The 20,747-nt window shown below is 36.6% G+C and overlaps 1 protein-coding gene across 2 annotated transcripts in view; it reads right to left on the minus strand.

Annotated features, from left to right (window-relative positions):
* The window catches only part of ZNF385D (zinc finger protein 385D), a 356,261-nt gene that overhangs the window by 109,112 nt on the left and 226,402 nt on the right, over window positions 1-20,747 (minus strand). For both annotated transcript variants that reach the window (XM_039327972.1, XM_039327973.1), the window contains exon 3: window positions 5,217-5,327. In XM_039327972.1, the coding sequence (XP_039183906.1) occupies window positions 5,217-5,327 (111 nt within the window). The remainder of the gene's footprint in view (window positions 1-5,216; window positions 5,328-20,747) is intronic.

A 20,747-nucleotide genomic window follows, 5' to 3' on the forward strand; every position in this document is an offset into this window, starting at 1 on the left:
AAGACTAGAACACTGTACAGGGACAACTGTTGTAGGAACTAAAGTGTAACTTGAGGTAAGATCTTCTTTCAGTTGAGTGGTTTTTTGGCAACAGTACAGAAATAATTGGTCACTGCCCTCTCCTGAATTATTTCTTCAATTTCCAATCTTGTCCACAGTTTTGATGTTTTTAGCTGAACATCTGTTCAGCTATAACCACAGCTTAACTCCCTGAGATGAACTTCTAGTTGCTGCCATATAGCTGGAGGGACATAGCAAACTTTATAGTAATTCTTTTTCAGGATCCCCTAAAGGGATTCACCAGTTGAGGCAGATACTCCTGGTTTCCGGAAGGAAGGGAGGGAGAGAAGGATTTTTCTGATTATATCTAATAGAAAAAATAACTAAAAAGATTAATATCATGAAAGTAAATAGTGTTATTTTAAAGCGAATATATATCATAATCATATTTGTTCAGTTACATGTATCATCCATCCTTTTATAACTTTTGTAAAAGCTGAAATTCTAATATTTATACTTGATAATAGAATTACAAGATTTATTTATTTATTTATTTATTAATAAAATTTATATGCCGCCCAATCCCTAGGGATTCAGGGTGGCGTACAAAATTAAAACAATAAAAATAACAATAAAAATAAATGCATTCGTACTGCATGTCCCAATTGTATCCCGGCACCCCCGGGGACATCAACCCCAGGCCTGCCGGAACAGGAGAGTTTTAATGGCTTTCTTGAAGGCCGGCAAGGTGGGAGTAGTTCGAATCTCGGGGGGGAAGTTGATTCCACCACGTCAGAGCCACCACAGAAAAGGCCCTTCCCCGAGGGCCCGCCAGCCGACATTGTCTGGCCGACGGGACCTGAAGGAGGCCCAATCTGTGGGACCTCACCGGTCTCTGGGAACTATGTGGCAGTATGCGGTCCTGAAAGTAACCTGGTCCTAAGCCATGAAGGGCTTTAAAGGTGATAACCAGCACCTTGAATTGCGTCCGGAGACCCACTGGAAGCCAGTGCAGCTCGCGGAGGATAGGTGACATGTGGGTGTACCTTGGTGCACCCACAATCGCTCTTGAGGCTGCATTCTGAACCAACTGCAGCCTCCGAATGCTCTTCAAGGGTAGCCCCACGTAGAGCGCATTACAGTAATCCAGTCTTGAGGTGACAAGGGCATGAGTAACCGTGAGTAGAGCCTTCTGGTCCAAATAAGGCCGCAACTGGTGCACCAGGCAAACCTGGGCAAAGGTCTCCCTGGCCACAGCCGATAGATGTTGTTCCAAATTTAGCTGTGAGTCCAGGAGGACACCCAAGTTGTGTGCCTGCACTGAGGGAGGTAAATTTACCCCCCCCAGGACTAATGATGGACCATCAGGATGACCCTTGGGGGGCAAGACCCAGAGCCACTTGGTCTTGTCAGGGTTGAGTCTAAGCCTGTTCACCCCCATCCAGACCCTCACATCTTCCAGGCACCGGCACATCACGTTGACTGCTTCACTGAAAGGACACGGGGTGGAGATATACAATTGGGTATCATCCGCATACTGATGATACCTCACCCCGTGTCGCCGAATGATCTCACCGAGCGGTTTCATGTAGATGTTAAAAAGGAGGGGGGACAGGACTAAGCCCTGAGGCACCCCATAATCGAGGCACCTAGGGGTCGATCTCTGTCTGCCCGCCAACACCGACTAAAACCTGTCAGAGAGGTAGGAGGAGAACCACTGCAATACGGTGCCGCCCACCCCCACCTCTAGGAGACAACATAGAAGGGTACCATGGTCAATGATATCGAAAGCCGCTGAGAGGTCAAGAAGCACCAAGATAGAGGAATGACCCCTATCCCGGGCTGACATTGCCTTAAACATTATCTGCAAAAATCCATATTGATTTTCTTACCTTTTGAAATGTGAAACATTAATGCAACATGTTATATAAATAACCAATATTGTACAACTCACAGATCAACTAGGACAATCTGGAAATGTATTTATTTGTTTGCTGGGTTTATATGCTACTCTAATCAGAAATAACTCTGACCACAGGCAATTTTTATTATGCCTGAGAAATATTTTGGTAATTAGATAGATATTACATCAGTTAAACTTCATATTAAATCTAATTTATTATTTCTCATATAGTCTATCATCTACTCTATCTCTTGTTGGAGTACAAAATAGCTACTTGCTGGGGAATGAGATTCCTTATTTCATTGCACTTGCAATTATTATTTTTATCTTTTATTTATTTTTATTATAATTTCTTTGATTATTGTGAGCTACCAGAATCATCAAAAGTTGCAATGCATACAAATTAAATAAATTTATTATGTTAGTTATGTAGTCATCAAGATGTTTATATTGATTTGGGATCTAGGAGGATCTGGGATAGGCAGAATGTTATTTAATAATATCAATAGTACTGTTGAAGGATGTAATCTGTTGCAATTAATGCTGTCTTTTGCAATTGATTGATGGTGATTTTGTCAATGCCAATGGTGTTCAATTGATGTTCCAGATGTTTTGGAATTGTACCCCAGGCACAAAAAATGGCGACAGAGAAAATAGGTAAAAAGAATAAAAGAGTAAAATACACATAATAGGAAATAAATAAATAAACAAGGCCTCTAAAATATAAGGGAAATTATAGTTTTCTAATCGAATATTAATTATCCATAATGTATAATATGTATTATGTCACTTCAAAATAACCCTAAGAATTACTATTAAGGGATACATATTAGAAACCAAGGGTAACATAGTATCTATCACCAATTAGAATTATAAGCTATAATAAACTGAATAAATACCAGAAATCTATTTTTCCTTTAAGGCTGAAATTAAGAAAAGAAACAAGTTTGGGGTATGTTATAAATAAAGTCCATTAAACAATTTTAAATTAGAATTCAATTCTACATTGAATTTACTTTTAAGATACAAAGTTTTTCAAAACATCAAAATACACTTCCATACACCATTCTTCCAAGAAAAAAAAATCAAACCTTCTCAATAAAAAGCATATCATATGCTGGCAGCAATTAAAATGAATAAAAACTAATGCAGAACACATGGTCCTCAAATTAAATTTTGAGCCCAAAATTTATGTTCTAAGTGAGACATTTTTAGGTGATTTTTTTCATTTTATGACCTTTCATGCCACAGTTGTTAAGTGAATCATTGCAGTTGTTAAGTTAGTGACATGGTTGTTAAATGAATTTGGCTTCCCCATTGACTTTGCTTGCAAAAAGTGGTCATATTCCAACTGTCATAAATATGTTGCCAAACATCTGAATTTTGGTCATGTGATCATGAGAATACTGCAAAGGTTGTAAGTGTGAAAAAGGTCATAAGTTACTTTTCCAAGTGCTTGTAACTTTGAATGGTTTAGATGAACTGGTGTAAGTTGAGGACTACCTGTATATTATGGGGAAAATGTATGGTTTAGTCAATTAAAATATTGCAACTTGTAATAAGAATTTAACTTTCAAAATTTGTTTCATTATAATATGAATTATTATTTTTCAAAATTGCTGATCCTAACAGCACTGCCACCATACATGAAAAATGACTTGATCTGCTCATACATTTCCAGGTTTTTTTAAAAAAATATCCAATTTAATTATCAGTAATATGGAGTAATTTAGAAAGAAACATCCTATACCAATTTATAGTTAGTATGATATTTACAGCAAATATTCTTACTCCATTGAAACTCCCATTTTTGCATCTCTCTTGTTGATTTCAATCAATCTTTTTAAAAATTGCAATATGACATGTAATTTCAAATTATTAAAGGCTTTTTCTTCCTCGAGGAAAATAACTGCAAAACTTTTTAAATTAATTTTTTTTCAAAAAATATTTTTATCTTGCTGATAATATTGAAATGTGTCTAATTTATTTATCTTATACATCTTCAGAACAAATCCAGTCTGATCACTTCAATCACCAATCCACTTATGTTCTTATTAAGGATTGCAATGAATAGCTTTATTTTGAAAATAGGTCTATGTGACTTAAGACAGCTTCCATGAACAGGGAAGTCCTCCAATTTAACTGTAATCCTAAACTTACAAAACAAATTTTGTAGGAATGTAAACTTCAAGGATTGGTGGGAATGAAGGAAAAATAAAAAGTAAAAATAAGCAGGATTGTTTTGTGTTCCCCTCATTTAATAATTGCCTTTCATATTGTCTATCCTTTTTTTAAAAAAAAAAAAGCTTTGTGTTAGTATTTCTTTTTCTTTAATAGTGCATATCCTACTATTGAGCAACATATTATGGGGATATATATTGCTCAAATAATACAGAAATATTTTCCAATTTCAATGGAATATATCTCAAAAAAACTTCTCTTGTTGATAATATTTTAGACAACTCTTAAAAATGTTTAGAATAATTAAATCAAAATAATAATTTTATGGCAATATAATAATGAACTGTAATATGCAATAATGTTTATTTAGTCAATGAACAGCAAAATTTAAACATACAAAGCAAAGGTAAAAGCAAATGAGTAAGATAAGATACTAACATAACAAGGAATCTCTATAATAAAAGTATAACCTATAGTACTATAATGGCATGTTAATGAATTGTGTATTTATTATTTGCTTCAGAGCTTGCACTGGAGATAACAAGCACAAGAAGATTACATTTTCTGCTATCTATTTTAATATTTCTTTTCCTCCCAGCACAAATTTATATTCACTAAATCTGAAGAAAGATGGATGTGATATTAGACTTTAAACCACAGGAGATAGATGTGCCATGAATTTATTCACAAACAGAATAACATGTTTTGATATACAACAGTACATGAAGGACTGTACTTTCTGCATTTCTGTCACTAAAAATGAGTTTGAAGACTAGATTTTAGTAATAAAGTAGTCAAATTCGATTATTACTGAAATTTAGGCAGCTCCAATAGAAGATACGCAAAACTAAGCATAAACAATCATAGGTATAGATCCCAGTTTCCTAAAGATGAACATCAAATGTTTAAGGATTGTAGTTGCAAAAAGGATCAAATAGTCATCATTCCACTTGGAATAATAAAGCAAACCTGAGAAAATTAATCCACAAATAAAAGTAGGGACAACAGATATTAAGAAATCATATACAATATATCCATTATTCTAATGGAACACACTATCACAGAACTTTCATTGTAAAAATACATGTATTCAATGCATGCATGTTAAAGAAGATATAACGTATTTACTTACATCTGAATTAAATCTCAATTGGCATATGTTGCATGATATGATTTGCTTTCTTCTGTGAGGAAGAGGAACCCCAAATGTATGATTTATTACAGCTTTTTGAATTGGATCCATCTGCAATAAGGAGAAAAAGTTGTTTTCTAGGTATTAATCTACCTTGGTTAACAACATTAAATTAAATCTGTGCACTTCCCAAATATGGAGCTTATGCTTTTTGTATATGTTTGTATATAGATAGGTATGTGTATATCTATGCATATGTGCTTATATAGTGGTGGGTTTCAAATAATTGAACAACTGGTTCTCTGCCTTCCCTTCCCTCTGCCTTGGTTGGGGTGGGCTGCTCAGGGGGTCAGCTGGGGTGAGGGCAGGAGGTCCCAGTGGGGGGTCAGAAGCTCCCAGTTGAGGAATTGATGGAGGTCCCAGCTGGGGAGGACGAGGGGGATGTTGGGGGGCTGCAGGAGTTTTGGAATGGAGTGGGTGCAGGAGAGTGGGGGGTCAGCAGGTCCCGGCTGGGGTAAGGTGAGGGGATCCAGTTAGAGAGCAGAAGGGCTGGGACGCCTCCACAGGGGAAAGCCATGCCCCCTCCGGCCAAGCCTGTCATCCATAATGTGGTCATGTAGGATTGCATAGAAGTGGCGCCAGGTAGGGGGCTGGAGGGGGAGCAGTCAGCAGGGGGGGGGGAAATCAGAGCAGCCACCATCTCCCTTCCGCAGCACAGCTCCATTGGTGCAGGCGGAGATGGCCCAGGGACGGCCGAAGTGGTCCCTCGCCTGATATGGGTCTCTTACACTTGGTGGATCTGATAGGGAGTGGCAGCTGCTGCTGCCCCGAGCCCCTCAACCAGCCATCCACACAGGGAAGCAGGAGGCAGAGGTGGCAATCCCTGCATCACCAGGTCTGGCCGGTAGCATCTCCGGAAGTGAAGCTGTGCTGCCCATTCTTGTGCTGGTGGGGCAGCAATGGGAGAAGGTGGGCTCTGGCACATGCCCACCCCTTGCTGCTGCTGCTCTACATTGTCCTGCATGCGACCCGGGCCCCTCACCATCATCGTCCCAGATGCTGCATTGCGGAAGAGAGATGGCATGCTGCTGGCCGGGCCAGGCGATGCAGGGATCACCGCTGTCACCTCCTCTTTCCCAGCCCCACATGTTGCCCAGGTGCCATAGCATACCATCTGCTGGCCACACAGGGAAGCAGCAGGAGGAGGAGGTGGCAGCGATCCCTGCATCACCAGGGCCAGCCAGCAGCATGCCACCCCCTTTTGCAGTGCAGCATCTACCAGGACCCCACCAATCAGTACCCCCACCAGCTGCCGCCCCAACCAGTGCAAGGACAGGCAGCACAGTTTCGCTTCCAGAACTGCTGCTGGCCAGGCCAGGCAATGCAGGAATCACTGCTGCTGCTGCCTCCTGCTTCTCTGCATGGCCACTAGGTCGAGGGGCTCGGAACAGCAGCAGCAGCCGCTCCCATCAGAGCTGCAAGCAGACGGGGCCTGGACCAGGCGAGGGCTCCCTTCTGGCCATCCTGGGGCTGTCTCCACCCACGCTGATGGGGGTCTGTTGCCAGATAGCCATGATACAGGACAGCACCTCTTATGTTTTTGATTACAAGTGGTATCTTTCTCAACCACACAGTCTCCCTGAAAGCTATCAGTTCTAACACCGGACAAAGGCGGTTGGAGAAAAAATAATAAGTTGCCATTTGATACCTGCCTTCTTCCTATGGAACCAAAGTTAGAGGGTGGGTGGCTGAAGAGAGGGACGGTTGATGTTCTGCCTCCTTTATTAGGGGGCAGGTTATTAACAAGCAGCCCACTCCATTTTGTTAAAAAAAAAACTATTTTTTTAATGAAATGGAGCGGGCTGCCTGTTAATAGCCTGCCATGTAATAAAGCAGGCAGTACTGCAACTGTCCCTCTCTTTAACCAGCCACCTGCTAACTCACAGAAGTCCCATGTGGCTGGATGCATCCAAGCATGGCTGGTTTCCCTCCCCCCCATCCCAGCCTTGCATGTTCTCCTTTTCCTAGGCACGACTTACTGCAGCACCTCCTTAGCTGTCAACCGGATGGCCAGCCAGCTCAGAGGCAGCTTCTCTGAACTGCTGGTGTTGGGTGAGGCGGGGTCTGCTTTTCATCTTTTCCTCTGAACTGCTTCGGCAGATTCCCCCCTCACCTGCCCACCCACCCTCTTCCATTTCACTCCCCTTCCAAGCCCTCTTCGCAGCTCTGCCCACACAGCCACTGAAGCGGGAGTTAGAGCACCGGAGCTAGAAAGCATTTCTCTGCTGCCGCAGAGTTGGAGATCTTACCCTACACACCACCACCCAGATGCCCTCACTTCCCAAAACATTTCTTTCTAATCTTCTTTCCAGCTCCTCCATCACTTCCTCCGCTGCCATATGCAATCCCAGAAACAAAAGTTTGTGGAACTAAAAAAAAAATAGTTCAATCAATCAATTCCAACTTCTCGCGAAAAAGAAATATCTCACAAAGTTGGAATTGATTGATTGAATTTTTTTTTAGTCCCATAAACTTCTTTTGTTTGTAGGACTGCTCACGGTGGCGGAGAAAGTGATGGAGGACAGTATCGGAGCTGGAAAGAAGATGTCGCATGGGTCTGATCGAGAGGTGGGAGGAGGTGGTGTTTCTGCCACACGTCAACCGGTTCTCCAAACTCAAAAGAAATTAACTACCAGTTCTACTGAACTGGTGCAAACCAACTGAATACCACCACTGTGCTTATACCTGTGTTAGCATGTACCGATGAAGAGTGAGAAGGGAAGAATAAATGAAGAAAGAGTGTATGAATCAAGAAGAGAAAGACTGAGACAATTAAAGTTAGATGGAATTGAGATCCTCACAGACAGAGATAAAACATTAAACGTTAAGAAAAAAAGACAAGGTAGAAAAAAAGATAATTTATAACTACAGAAAAGTACAAACTGGTATAGTAAGTGATCTTGGTGTGAATTAGAACTAGATTTGGTTTGATTTCTTTATCTTGTCTTTAACTCCTGTCTTTAATTTTCTTTGTCCATTACTCACTTTTTTCAGTCCTTTGTATAATTTCTGGTATATATATCACATCAGATCCCATAGCTACTGTATATGTTGGAACACTGTCTTAACTTTTATCTAGGAAATTATGGATGAGAAATCATTCCTGGAAGAAAGCTCTAAGAAAAACAGTAACATTCTAACATAATTCCAACACTCTCACTTGTCTGCCACGATTTCATTAAATGTTGTGATTTATGGAGTTATATTTTGAAAAACAATTCTGCCTTGCTATATCAAAGTGCATTTGTCAAAGCAGAAATGTCTGGATCTAAATCAGCTTTTATTGATCACTTTGGTTAATTGATTAGCATGAGGATCTGTTTGCATAAAGACCCACATACCAGTTGTGAAAGTTATATTTAAAAGAAACAGCTTATTGCCTACGTGGAGAAATAATGTTTTTTTTTCTCCATAATAATCCTGTAAGTGCTGGATTTATTCATTTTTCTTACAAAGATTGAACTAGGTGAATTCATTATTCTGGTTACATAAAAATTTGTATCTCCTGAAAGATTGGATCACTGTGCTGAGAATTAGAATGCCCCAGTTTTAGTTCCATAATAATTAATGACTACAGTATGTACCATATTTATAGTGAATGACTTCAAAGTTCCCTCATTTTTATCAATGTTTATTTTATAGAATGGAAGCAGTCTAACTTTTGTGTTTCATATTGGTCTCATTTACAAAATATACTTAACAGTTGGCTCATTGGCAGCATTAGATATTTAAAATATATATCCTAACTGAACAGGTATCAGTTGCCAAACTCAAAAGAATAGAAGAGGCAGGCTAAAAGCTTGAAATTAAATATCCAGGAGAACTGGAATAAAAAAAGAAGATTTATAGACATTAGCAAATTTGGTCTCCAAAGAAAAAAATCCTGCTTAAAAAAAAAGTGATATGAATAAGATATGGTCAAACAAGCATGCAGTTTCCTCAAGTCCTTGATTTCTATTGATTTTGACTGGATCCCAGAGTGCTTTTTTCAGGAAAAGATCACAGAAGGACTTTAGTTATATAGAAAAATAATAGAAAAGTAACAGAGAGCTTTTTGAATTTTAGCATAGCAAACCCTGTTTGTTTATCAAGAGAAACAAAAGAGAACAATCAAGACTCTTCATCTACACTACAGCATGCATGTCAAACTCGCGACGTCACATGAAGTCGTGCAACGTATCATGACTTTTTCCCCATTGCCGGCAATGGGGTGGGTGCAGTTTTAGTATAATGCATCCAGCCTGCAGGCCGGCAGTTTGACATACCTGATCTACAGATTAGGAGGACTTTAAACAAAGAGTTATAAGATCTGTTTCTCAGGTTTCCTGATTTTCTCACCTTTCTTCAGCTAGTAACTACAGACTAATTTGTTTGGATAGGAAGGAATATCCAATTTTTCCTCTTGTCTTACAGAGTGATGCAGATGTGTTGTGAATGCTGATTTACAGTTAGCAGTCACAATTAAGAAAAGAGAGGAAATTTGTGTTAGGAAGTTAATGCTCTATTTCAGGCATGTGAAACTGCCAGTCCGTGGGCCGGATGCATCATACTAAAACTGCGCCCACCCCATTACCAGCAATGGGCGAAAAGTCACGATACGTCGTGCGATGTCACGTGACATCGTGAGTTTGACATGCCTGCTCTATTTGATTTCAAAGTAGAGGATGAACTTTTCTGATTTGTAGGTTGTCTTAATGTCATCTAAGAATATAATATGATAGGATTAATCAATCAGATTAGAACTGGAAGGAACCTTGGACATCTTCTAGTCTAACCAATAAACAAACAAACAAACAAATACAATAGTCCTAGTGATTTCAATTGTGGTGGAGCTAATTTATTTATGAGACTTATATACCGCTTTTAAGTGCAAGCACTCTCTAAGCGGTGTACACCAGTAAGCAATGTATATATATATATATATATTTACATTGCCCCCAACAATCTGGGTCCTCATTTTACCTACCCCGGAAGGATGGAAGGCTGAGTCAACCTTGAGCCGGTGAGATTTGAACCGCTGACCTGCTGAACAGCTAAAGTGGCCTGCAGTACTGCACTCTAACTGCTGCGCCACCTCGGCTCATGACTCCAATCTAGCTAAGGCAATAAGCTTTCAATTCTTATGTTTATCCACCCAGTACTAAGAGATATGTGATTAAGATTCAACAATAGAGAGCAGAATTCCATAGACTGGAGAAGACAAACAGAACAGCAAATGCTGAGAAATAAACTGCCAGTCTTTTGTGTTGTATTTTGTGTTTTGCTTTTCTGGATTTTACCACAGTTCTACTTCTGGATTCTACCTCACCATGTCTTTTGTCTCATCCCTGGATTTATAATTTGTTAATTGCATTCCTGGCTCCAACTTAATCCAAGGCTGTGCCTACATTAATAGCTGCTGTCTTAGGATTTTGGTAAAATGACTTTTTCTTCTAAAAGTTCTACCAGAGCATGCATATCAGTGTACTATCTTATTTGTTGATACTGGCTAAAAAAAACAAAAACAAAACCTCTATGCTCTTCCAAAATGGGAGGGACAGAGGGAGGGAGGAAGGAAAAAAGGAAGGACTATAAAAAGGTTAAAAGCATGAAAAAGTATGTTTTTGAATTCACTGAAATCTAGAAGTAGCCATTTTGAACATTGTTTGAAAATCAGTCTGCATGCTAAGCTATATGCCATTGATTCCCTGGGGAAAATAGGTAACTACAATGTACCCAAAGGACTTTTGGCACAACTGATACTGATACCCAGAGAAACCACTGGGTTCAAAGGAATCAGGAGGTTTTGACTGCAACCTGCTTCAAGGAAGTATCAGATGCCACATAACGTTGACTTTTGAGGTCCTATTGTAATTCATGTAAGATGTCTGGAGCTTCATATATTGGATCAATGTGAAGTATTTATTAAGTAACCTTTATTTCCCACTCTTATCAATAGCCTACCAAATAAATGCAGAGTAATGTATTAATTTTCATTCATTCATTTTATTTAGCTTATGCACAGTTGGAATTGTACAAGCTCCTGGAGAGTTTGGATAAGATACATGAGGTGTCTATACCATGACACTGATAAAATCATACTTAACAGCAAAGAAGGAGCATGGACACTGCCATTAGGTAATTATTTAAACCAACTAATAAGCAAGATGTCATTCAAACACTGTGATCATTAGTTTTAGCATGACCCAAAATGGATGGGTACACTTTATTGAATGGGAAAGTAATGCTAAAGGTAAAGGAAATGATACTGAATAGCACTAATTATCTAAAATTAACTTTGGAAAAGTTTTGTGGATGCTTATTGCTTGTATAAGGGGAAGGCCAGAAAAGATAGTGGTAGAGCAGTCTAACATTTTCACGGTTAAGAAACAGTGGGTTCTAGAAGCCCAGGAACAATGAAAACTCTAAAGATGTTGTATAAGAAAAGGGAGTTAAAGGATGAAGATTAGTATATGCTATCTTAACTATAATTAATCATGATTATTATAATTTATACTGTAATATATATATAATTATTATAATTAATAACATGAAAATTATTCCATTCATACATCCATTTTCATGTATTGTAAGCAGGTCATTCAAGTTAAGAAAATATTTTTTATCAAAGAAATGTTGAAAGATGATAACACTCTGTCTCAAATACTGTACCATTTTACAGTTTTCAGCTGTCTTTATTTATTTATTTATTTATGAGACTTATATATCATTTTAAGTGCAAGCACTCTCTAAGCAGTGTACACCAGTAAGCAATGTATATATATATTTACATTGCCCCCAACAATTCTTTTTTTTTTTATTGAATTTTTTTCAAAAATTTTACAAATAAACATCCACCCCCCCCTCCCAAACCACCCCACCCTCCCCCCCCCCGACTTCCCAGAACTGAATATAGGATTATTTAACAAATTTTAAAAAATAACGTATACAATTTATAAGATAATTAATAATAATAATAAAAATCATAATAATAATATATATAATAATAATATACGTAAAAAAAAGGAAAGAAGAAAAAAGGGAAAAAGAAAAGAGAGAGAGAAAGAAAAAAGAAAGAGGTAGGCGAAAAATAAAACATATATAAAAAATTATATAAATAATAATACAGAAGAAGAAAGAAAGAAAGAAAAAAAAAACAATCATTACAAGTTATAAAAGGCTAAATAATATTTTTCCATATCTAAATTATATTGTATAAAATTTATCCATTTTTCCCATACCGCAAAAAAATTCTCTTGAGATTGCTCCTTTAAAAAAGCCGAAATCTTTGCCAGTTCTGCCAAATACGAAACTTTATAAAACCACTCTTGTAAAGTAGGCAAGGATTCCTTCTTCCAATATTGTCCTATTAACAGCCTAGCGGCTGTAATCAAATTTAACATCAATATAACCTCCCTAGCATCACAATCAGTGACAATACCTAATAAAAATAATTGCGGAGTAAATTTTACCCTCCTTCTAAAAATTCTCTGAATATTCCACCATATCTTAATCCAAAAAGCTTTTATATGCTTACACGTCCACCAATATGATAATAAGTAGCATCCAAGTGTCCACATCTCCAGCATTTCGGCTGTAAATTAGAGTACATAATGGACATTTTCTTTGGATCAAGGTGCCATCTATAAAACATCTTATAAAAATTCTCTCTTAAATTTTGCGCTTGTGTGAATTTAACATTTCTTGTCCAAATAAGTTCCCAAATATCCATTGAAATCGATTCACCAATATTCTGTGCCCATTTAATCATACAATCTTTAACTAATTCAGATTCTGAATCCAATTCCACTAAAACCCCATAAACTCTCTTAATATGGGTTGGCCTTTGATCTCTTACTTGTTTTAGGAGGTTTCATCTTCTCTAAGCCAGCCCATTTTACAATCCATCTTCCATCTGTCCACTATTTGTCTATATTGGAACCATGAATAAGTTAGATTTTCATGTATTAATTCTTCCAAAGATTTTAACTGCCAGTCTTGGCCATCCCATCTAAGTAACTGTGCATAAGAAACCATATCCATATTAACCCCTTTCCTTATACCTTCTATGGCATGCCGAGGTATAGCCCATAATGGTATTTTAAAATCAAATTTATAATACTTCCTCCACACTCTAAGCAAAGAGATTCTTATAATATGAGACTTAAAAACCCAATCCACTTTTTTATTAAATATTAAATAGGCATGCCATCCAAAAAGTAAATCCCAACCTTCCAAATGAAGTATTTCTATATTTGTTAAATTCACCCAATCGCTGATCAATGTTAGTACTACAGCATCATAATACAATTTCATATTTGGTACCTTGAGTCCATCTCTCTCACGAAAATCTTGCATTATTTTAAGTTTCACCCTTGGTTTTTTCCCTGCCCAAACAAATTTATTAATACCTTTTTGCCATTCATCTAAATTACGATCACTCTTTAAAATAGGTAACATTTGAAACAGAAAAATAAACTTTGGCAGGACATTCATTTTAATAACTGCAATTCTACCCATAAGGGATAACTGTAAATTGTTCCAATTTTTTAAATCCTTCTGTATCTCCGTCCACAACTTTTCATAATTATTTTTATACAGTTTTGCATTGGAAGCAGATAATGTAACCCCCAAATATTTTACCTTATCAACAATTTCAAAATCTGTTAACTTAACTAAAACCTGTTTATCGCCATTAGTCATATTTTTAGCTAATATTTTGGTCTTATTATTATTAATTTTAAAACCAGAAACACGTCCATATTGTTGGATCAATTGTAATAATTTTACCACCGAACAAATAGGTTGAGACAAAGTAACAACCAAGTCATCTGCAAAGGCTCTTAATTTATATTCTTTTTTATTAATTTCTATTCCTTTTATTTCTTGAGACTCCCGAATTTTAATCAACAATATTTCCAATGTTAAAACAAACAATAACGGGGATAGCGGGCATCCCTGTCTTGTACCTTTTTCTATTACAAAAGCCTCTGACAAACCCCCATTTACAATAAGTTGAGCAGTCTGTTTTTGATATATATTAGATAATACTTGTAATATATTTTGTCCAAAATTCATCTCCTTAATTAAACATAACATAAATTGCCAGTTCACTTGGTCAAAGGCTTTTTCAGCATCCAAAAATATCAAGCCTGCAGAGACTTGGTTATTCTTTTCTAAATACTCTAATAAGTTAATAATTTGTCTAACATTATTTTTCATATACCTTCCAGTTATAAAACCCGATTGATCCTTATGTATAATCTGCTGCAAAATCCCCATAAACCTATTAGCTAAAATTTTTGCAAAAATTTTATAATCCACATTTAAAAGAGATATGGGCCTATAATTTTTAGGCAATGTAAGATCTTGATTGTCTTTTGGAATCAGTGATATAAATGCATTACGCCAAGATGGAGGGATCTCTAACCCCTGTAATAAGTTATTAAACAATTCACACAACGGTTGAGTCATCTCTTCTACTAGAGTTTTATAATAAATAGATGTCAACCCATCCGTACCCGGCGCTTTGCCCAATTTCAATTGTTTAATAGCTGTAACAATTTCTTCCTTAGTAATTAAACCATTAATCTCTTTTTCCTGATCTTCTGTTAATTTAGGAAAATTAACTTTACCTAAATAATTGTTTATATCTGTAGTTTGAATATTAGTACTCTTGTATAATTTTTGGTAGTATTCTAAAAAAGATTTCTTAATCAATTCTTTCTGATAAACCAATTTACCATTATAATTTATTTTATCTATATTCCTCTGTTTCTGTTTCTTTCTTAACTGATAAGCCAACCATCTCCCTGGTTTATTAGCATTACAAAATGTATTTTGTTTCATAAATAGTAAATTGGTTGCAGCTTGATCAGCCATCAACATGTTAAATTGTGTTTTTAACAGTTTTATAGCTCCTTTCACCTTTTCATCTAAAGGATTTGAAATTAGGAGTTTCTCTTTTAATTTAATCTCCTCTTCTAAATCTTTACGTTTCTGAATCTGTTTCTGTCTATGCAAGTTATTCATTTTTATCAAAATACCACGCATAAAAGCTTTACTTGCATCCCACACCATTGACATTGATGTTCCCTTATTCATATTTAAAGCAAAATATTCCTTTAAACATTCCTTTAGTTTATGGACATTTTTTTCTTGTTTAAATAAATTCTCATTCACCCTCCAGGATCTCCTGTCTTCTTTCTCGGCAAACAGTTCCATCCAAACTGGACTATGATCAGACAATGTCCTAGGAAAAATTTTTACATTCTTCACCCTGTTGTATAAATCTGTTGTAATAAAAAAAAAATCAATTCTTGAGAAAGATTGGTGTCTATCTGAGAAGAAAGTAAAGTCCCTTTCTTCCTGGTTACGTTCACGCCAATAGTCTCTCAATTCCCAATCTTCTTTCATGTCAAAGAAGGCTTTAGGTAGCTTAGCCTGTTTAAAAAAAGTAGAAGAGCCTTTTTTATCCTTTTGTATATCTAAGACACCATTCCAGTCTCCCATTAAAATCACAGATCTATAGTCCAACAAGGTTATTTTCTGATGTAGCAACCTGTAGAATTGTTCCTGTTGCTGATTTGGTGCATACAGCCCCACGATAAGAATTTTCTTGCCATATAAACCAAGTTCAAGCATAACATATCTTCCATGAGGATCTGATTCTAACAGGATAGCAGATAAATTCTTCTTAACATAGATTACCACACCCCCTTTTTTCCCAGGGGCGGGAGATACAAAATGAGATCCCAAACGAGGATTGTTTAAATATTTTTGGTCTTTAGATGTAATATGAGTTTCTTGCAAACAGATAATATCATTGTTGTGTTGCTTTAAATAATGGTAGATTTTTTTTCTCTTTTGAGGAATATTTAATCCATTAACATTCCAGGTCAGGAGCTTTGCCATCTCCCTTGGCCTTGAGCCTGGAGAAGATCCCCTCAAATTCTGCTACTGAAGAATATGTTGCAGAGCTTTTGGGTCTTGCTCCTCCCACCGGCATTGAGACAATTTGCTGAGTAGATTCTTTAATTTCTTTTTCTTTTTTCTGTTGTTCTTTTTCTTTGCGTTTATGTGCTGCACGGGTCATTCTCTGTTCTTTAACCTCTGCTTGGGACATCCATACCACCTGTCCAGCAGTCATCACACCTGTACCTTCAGGTTTCTGTTCCATCTCTTTATCACTCAAGACTTTGTGCATCATGGGCAGAGGTGAGCCTGCACCCAGGACCGTTTTGTAAAAATCCTTAGCTTTAGCAACTGTATTAAGTCTGTAACGTGTCCCCGCATGGCTCAGGACAATACCCACCGGAATCTCCCATCTAAATGGCATCAGTCTTGCTTTAAGTTCGTTTGCTAAAAAAGCAAAATCTTTTCTGCTTCTTAAAATTTTAGGTGGAATTTCCTTTAATATAATAATATCTTGGGCAGCAATCTGGAATCTTTTGTTGTAGAAAATTTGCAAAATCTGGTTTCGCAAAGACTTCTTAGCAAAATATATCACCACATCTCTAGGCAGATTCTTCTGTTTTGCAATCCAAGAATTAACTCTATAAATTCTTTCCACTTCCCCACGTAACTCATCTTTATCTATATTCAAAATAACAGCCAAGTCATTAATCACCATTTCCATCAAGTCTTGGGTTTTATCTTCTTTCAGGCCTCTTATTCTCAAAGCATATTCCATCTGTCTATACTGGAACATAAGAATATCATCTTGTGAAGCTTCCACTTTTTTCTCCATATCTTGGAATTTATAATCCAAAAGTTCTACTGTTTCTTCAATTTCCTCCACTCTAGAGTCCAGCTTCACGACCACTGAGGCCACTCCAGATAAAGCTAAAAGTATATCATCCCTCAAAATAGTATTATTCTGTTCTAAAAGTTCCTTCATCTCTTGCTTCATTTCTTCCTTACTTTCAGATTTATTCTGTTCCAACAATTGCTTCATTTCCTCCCTAAACTGTGACACAGCATTTACCATTATTTCTTTAATGTCTTGTGCTGATGTACCAGATGGGGGAGGTGAAGGTGGAGTAGTTTTAGGTTGCTGCACTGGGGGTATTATTTTAAGTTGTTGTTGCCCAGTAGAAATAACAGGAGAAGAGATTACCTTAGGAGCTGTAGTGGCTGGTTGTCGTTTTGAAGCCATTTTAATTTATCTTCCTTTCTTCATAAAAATACCAGTAAAAAATAAAAAATCCAAAAGATTAAAAATAAAATAAAATAAAATAAAATAGAATCAATTTAGAAAACTCCCAGAAGATAAAAAAAAACTTAAAAAAGAAAACAATATTAAGCAATAATTCAGCCAGTCCGTCTTTCAAAAGAAAAACTTTCAAAACGCCATTTTACTTTCACTCTCACTTTTCCGCCCGCGAGAAAAAAAAGAAAGCTTAAAAAATAAAAAAAAATCAACACATACTAAATAAACTAAGTAAACTAAAAAAAATAAAATAAAGCTAAACTATAAAGTCTTTTAAACAGTTCTGTCCGGTTTAAAATTACTCACGGTTACTTTAAATACGGAGATGGTAGCGGCGTTTCGCTTTGTTTCCGAAGAAACAAAGACAGCTGAGAGGCGGAGAAGGCAATGAACTCCGAGGGAGCACTCTTTCTACCCCCCTAAAATAAAAATCCAGGGAAGGTTAAGAGGTTCTACCTCTATTCATGCGATCTCTACCCCTTCCCTTCGCCCGGGAAGAGGATTGCGAGCCGCGGGCCAGCTGATGAACGCTGTGCTCCGCGGATCTAACACCATCTCAGGAGGACGGCTACAAAGTAGCCGCCATCTCCACCGCCTTAACCACCGGAAGTCCAACAATTCTTTAGATAAAGAATGATTTAATACATTTCCAGATATTAAGTTTATGGTAGGTCTTCCATCTTTTTTTGAAGGTGGTGAGTTGTTTCCACCAAATAAAATAAATTTGGGAGTGGTAGATGAACTCCTGTCCTCAACTTTGACAATAAGAAAATGGCTTTATACAGTAAATCCATCCAAAAAAATGGAAGGGTTATTCTCTTTCTTTAAAACTTATATTTGGGTAAGAAAATATGGATGATTTATTCTGTTGCCCTCATGGCCGGATTCAGATTTTCACACTCTAATTGAAAACAATATCTATACTTCAGGGTTGAACTGTGGAATTATTGGTGCTCTCTGAGTTCAGTTGTTTGTTTACAAATGTTTCATTACCCAACCAGGTAACATCATCATGTTGTGTTACCTAGTTGAAACATTTGCAAACAAATAGACAAGGTGAATAAGAACCAAAAACTTCCCATTGTCCCACTAGTATTGTGGATATACCCACTGCAGAGAATATAGAGCATGGCCTTGAAGGAAATAGTGAAGATCTATTGCCAAAGGAATAAATAGCAAACATAGTTTAAGCCAGTGGTGGGATTCAAATATGTGAACAACTAGTTCTCTGTGTGGATGCCGCTTCTGGAAGTCCATTCTGGGCCTGGGCAACAAAAAACTAGCTACCAGTTCTGCTGAAGTGGTGCGAACCAGCTGAATCCCACCACTGGTTTAAGCCCATATGAAGATATTTATAAAAACACATATGTCCAGCATTGCCAACTTTACATGAAGTTAAAAGAGGAAGAAGGAGAAGCATATTTAGATTTGCAAGATTCTATTACTAAAGATATTCTAATGAAAATAGTTTGAAGCCTAGATAGCATCTGTTTCTTGATCTGGTTTATTTGGAAGGCTGACACCCACTAATACCTGGTACTTCTTAAAAATTTTCAAGATGCCAACCATAATTCCAACTGTTATATTTTGATAGATTCGTACCAGAAACCTATATATTGACAATAGGCCTTTAACTACCTGAAAAATGTGTTGTTTACACAATGAAAAACAAAAGAACAGCATATCAACTAATTAACTCCTGGAATGTTAGTAAAAATGTGTGGAAATTGCAAATGCTTATGAAGTCTTGGCCAAAATCGAGAAAAGTTATGTTATGTAATGTTAAAGATTTGGTATAGGCAATACCAAAAATATTCCTAAACATTTTAATGTGCACTTTTAATATCTTTCTCTGGATTATGAGATATATACCATTCTTCAAAAAAACAGATTTTTCCAAGGATGGCAAGATTAAACTCTAAATCCTGCAAAGGATCCTAAGAGTAACCTGACAAAATGAGCTTGAAAGAACAGACATGACCATATTTGATATCTCTGATACAACTGTTAATTCAATCATGAGGCACAACAAAGCAAGAGATTCTAAGCAGTGGGTAGCATGTCACAGAAAAAATGTTTAATTTTTTGTGAAAAAATGATAAAAATGAAGTAACATCAAGACATTTTAATGTGAAACAATAATAACACAGGTATGTCTAATTCCAGTATCAATATCCTAGAATTGCTGATAGAGAACACTTAAAAGCTAGGATAAATTTATAATGTTGTGGCTGAAATGAAGTCCAAAATCTATGATGTACTCTCCATCTATCCAAAATCAACAGGAAAAGGTAAAGTGTCTATGGCTCTTCCAATCATAGAAATTGCTACTTAGAGCCCACTTATAATCATCCATTTCAGTTGAGCTGAGAATTCAAATTTGACTTTAGAAAACTTCAGAGACAATTGTACTGGGAAAAGCTGGATTCACAGAAAGTTGACTACCAACAAAAACAAACTCAAGAGGGCTTTTTTGTTTTCTTTTCTTTTAGGTTGCTTATTTCATTTTACTGAAAAAAATTGCAATGTATATATTGCAAAGCAAGCAATGGTTATATTGTTACCCTGGGGTTAGGGTAAAATAATCCAATTAAGTGATCTGATAAATCACTTCTCTCAAAAATATGCACACAGAGCCATGAATGCAGATATAGTCAGAAGCAGCTACTGAAGCATCTGCATGATCCTTGCAAATAATATGCTTGGTTAATTATTTAAAGAAAGATACTTTATTCACACTCCTGTGTATTGCAAAGCATCTCTTTCAAAATGGCGTGAACAACCCTAACACTTTTACACACTTGCTCCCAAACAAAACAGATAATTCTTTCAAAACTGTCTGTCTTGTTTGCTGCTTATTTTAAGGAGTGATTTAGACATGCTAATTACACTGCATTGCAGATCATAGCTTTTTTGTCCAAAACATCAAAGTTATAGTCATGGCTGTTTACCGAGTTGCAATAGGAACACATTAATATTTCTTAAAACTGATTGCTAGTTAACAAACAATATCATGCTTACTTCAAGTGGCAAAACCTATGACATTACACATTATATGATAATGACTGGACAAATACCCAAAAATAGTTATTTTAATGACAGAACAGTTATAGCTTCTTAATGACAGGATTGGCTTTAATCATTAATGGCAAACTAATAGAGTATCCTTGCAGGAGTTAGAATATGGTTTATAGATCTCATTAATTTCTATATAACTGGACCCTACAGGAAACATTGTTATTAAAATTAAAAAACAGTATGGCAATAGTTAGAGGGTTTTT

This window comes from Crotalus tigris, unplaced genomic scaffold, assembly GCF_016545835.1.
Source record: "Crotalus tigris isolate CLP2741 ecotype Arizona unplaced genomic scaffold, ASM1654583v1 scf7180000024370.6872682, whole genome shotgun sequence".
NCBI lineage: Eukaryota > Metazoa > Chordata > Lepidosauria > Squamata > Viperidae > Crotalus > Crotalus tigris.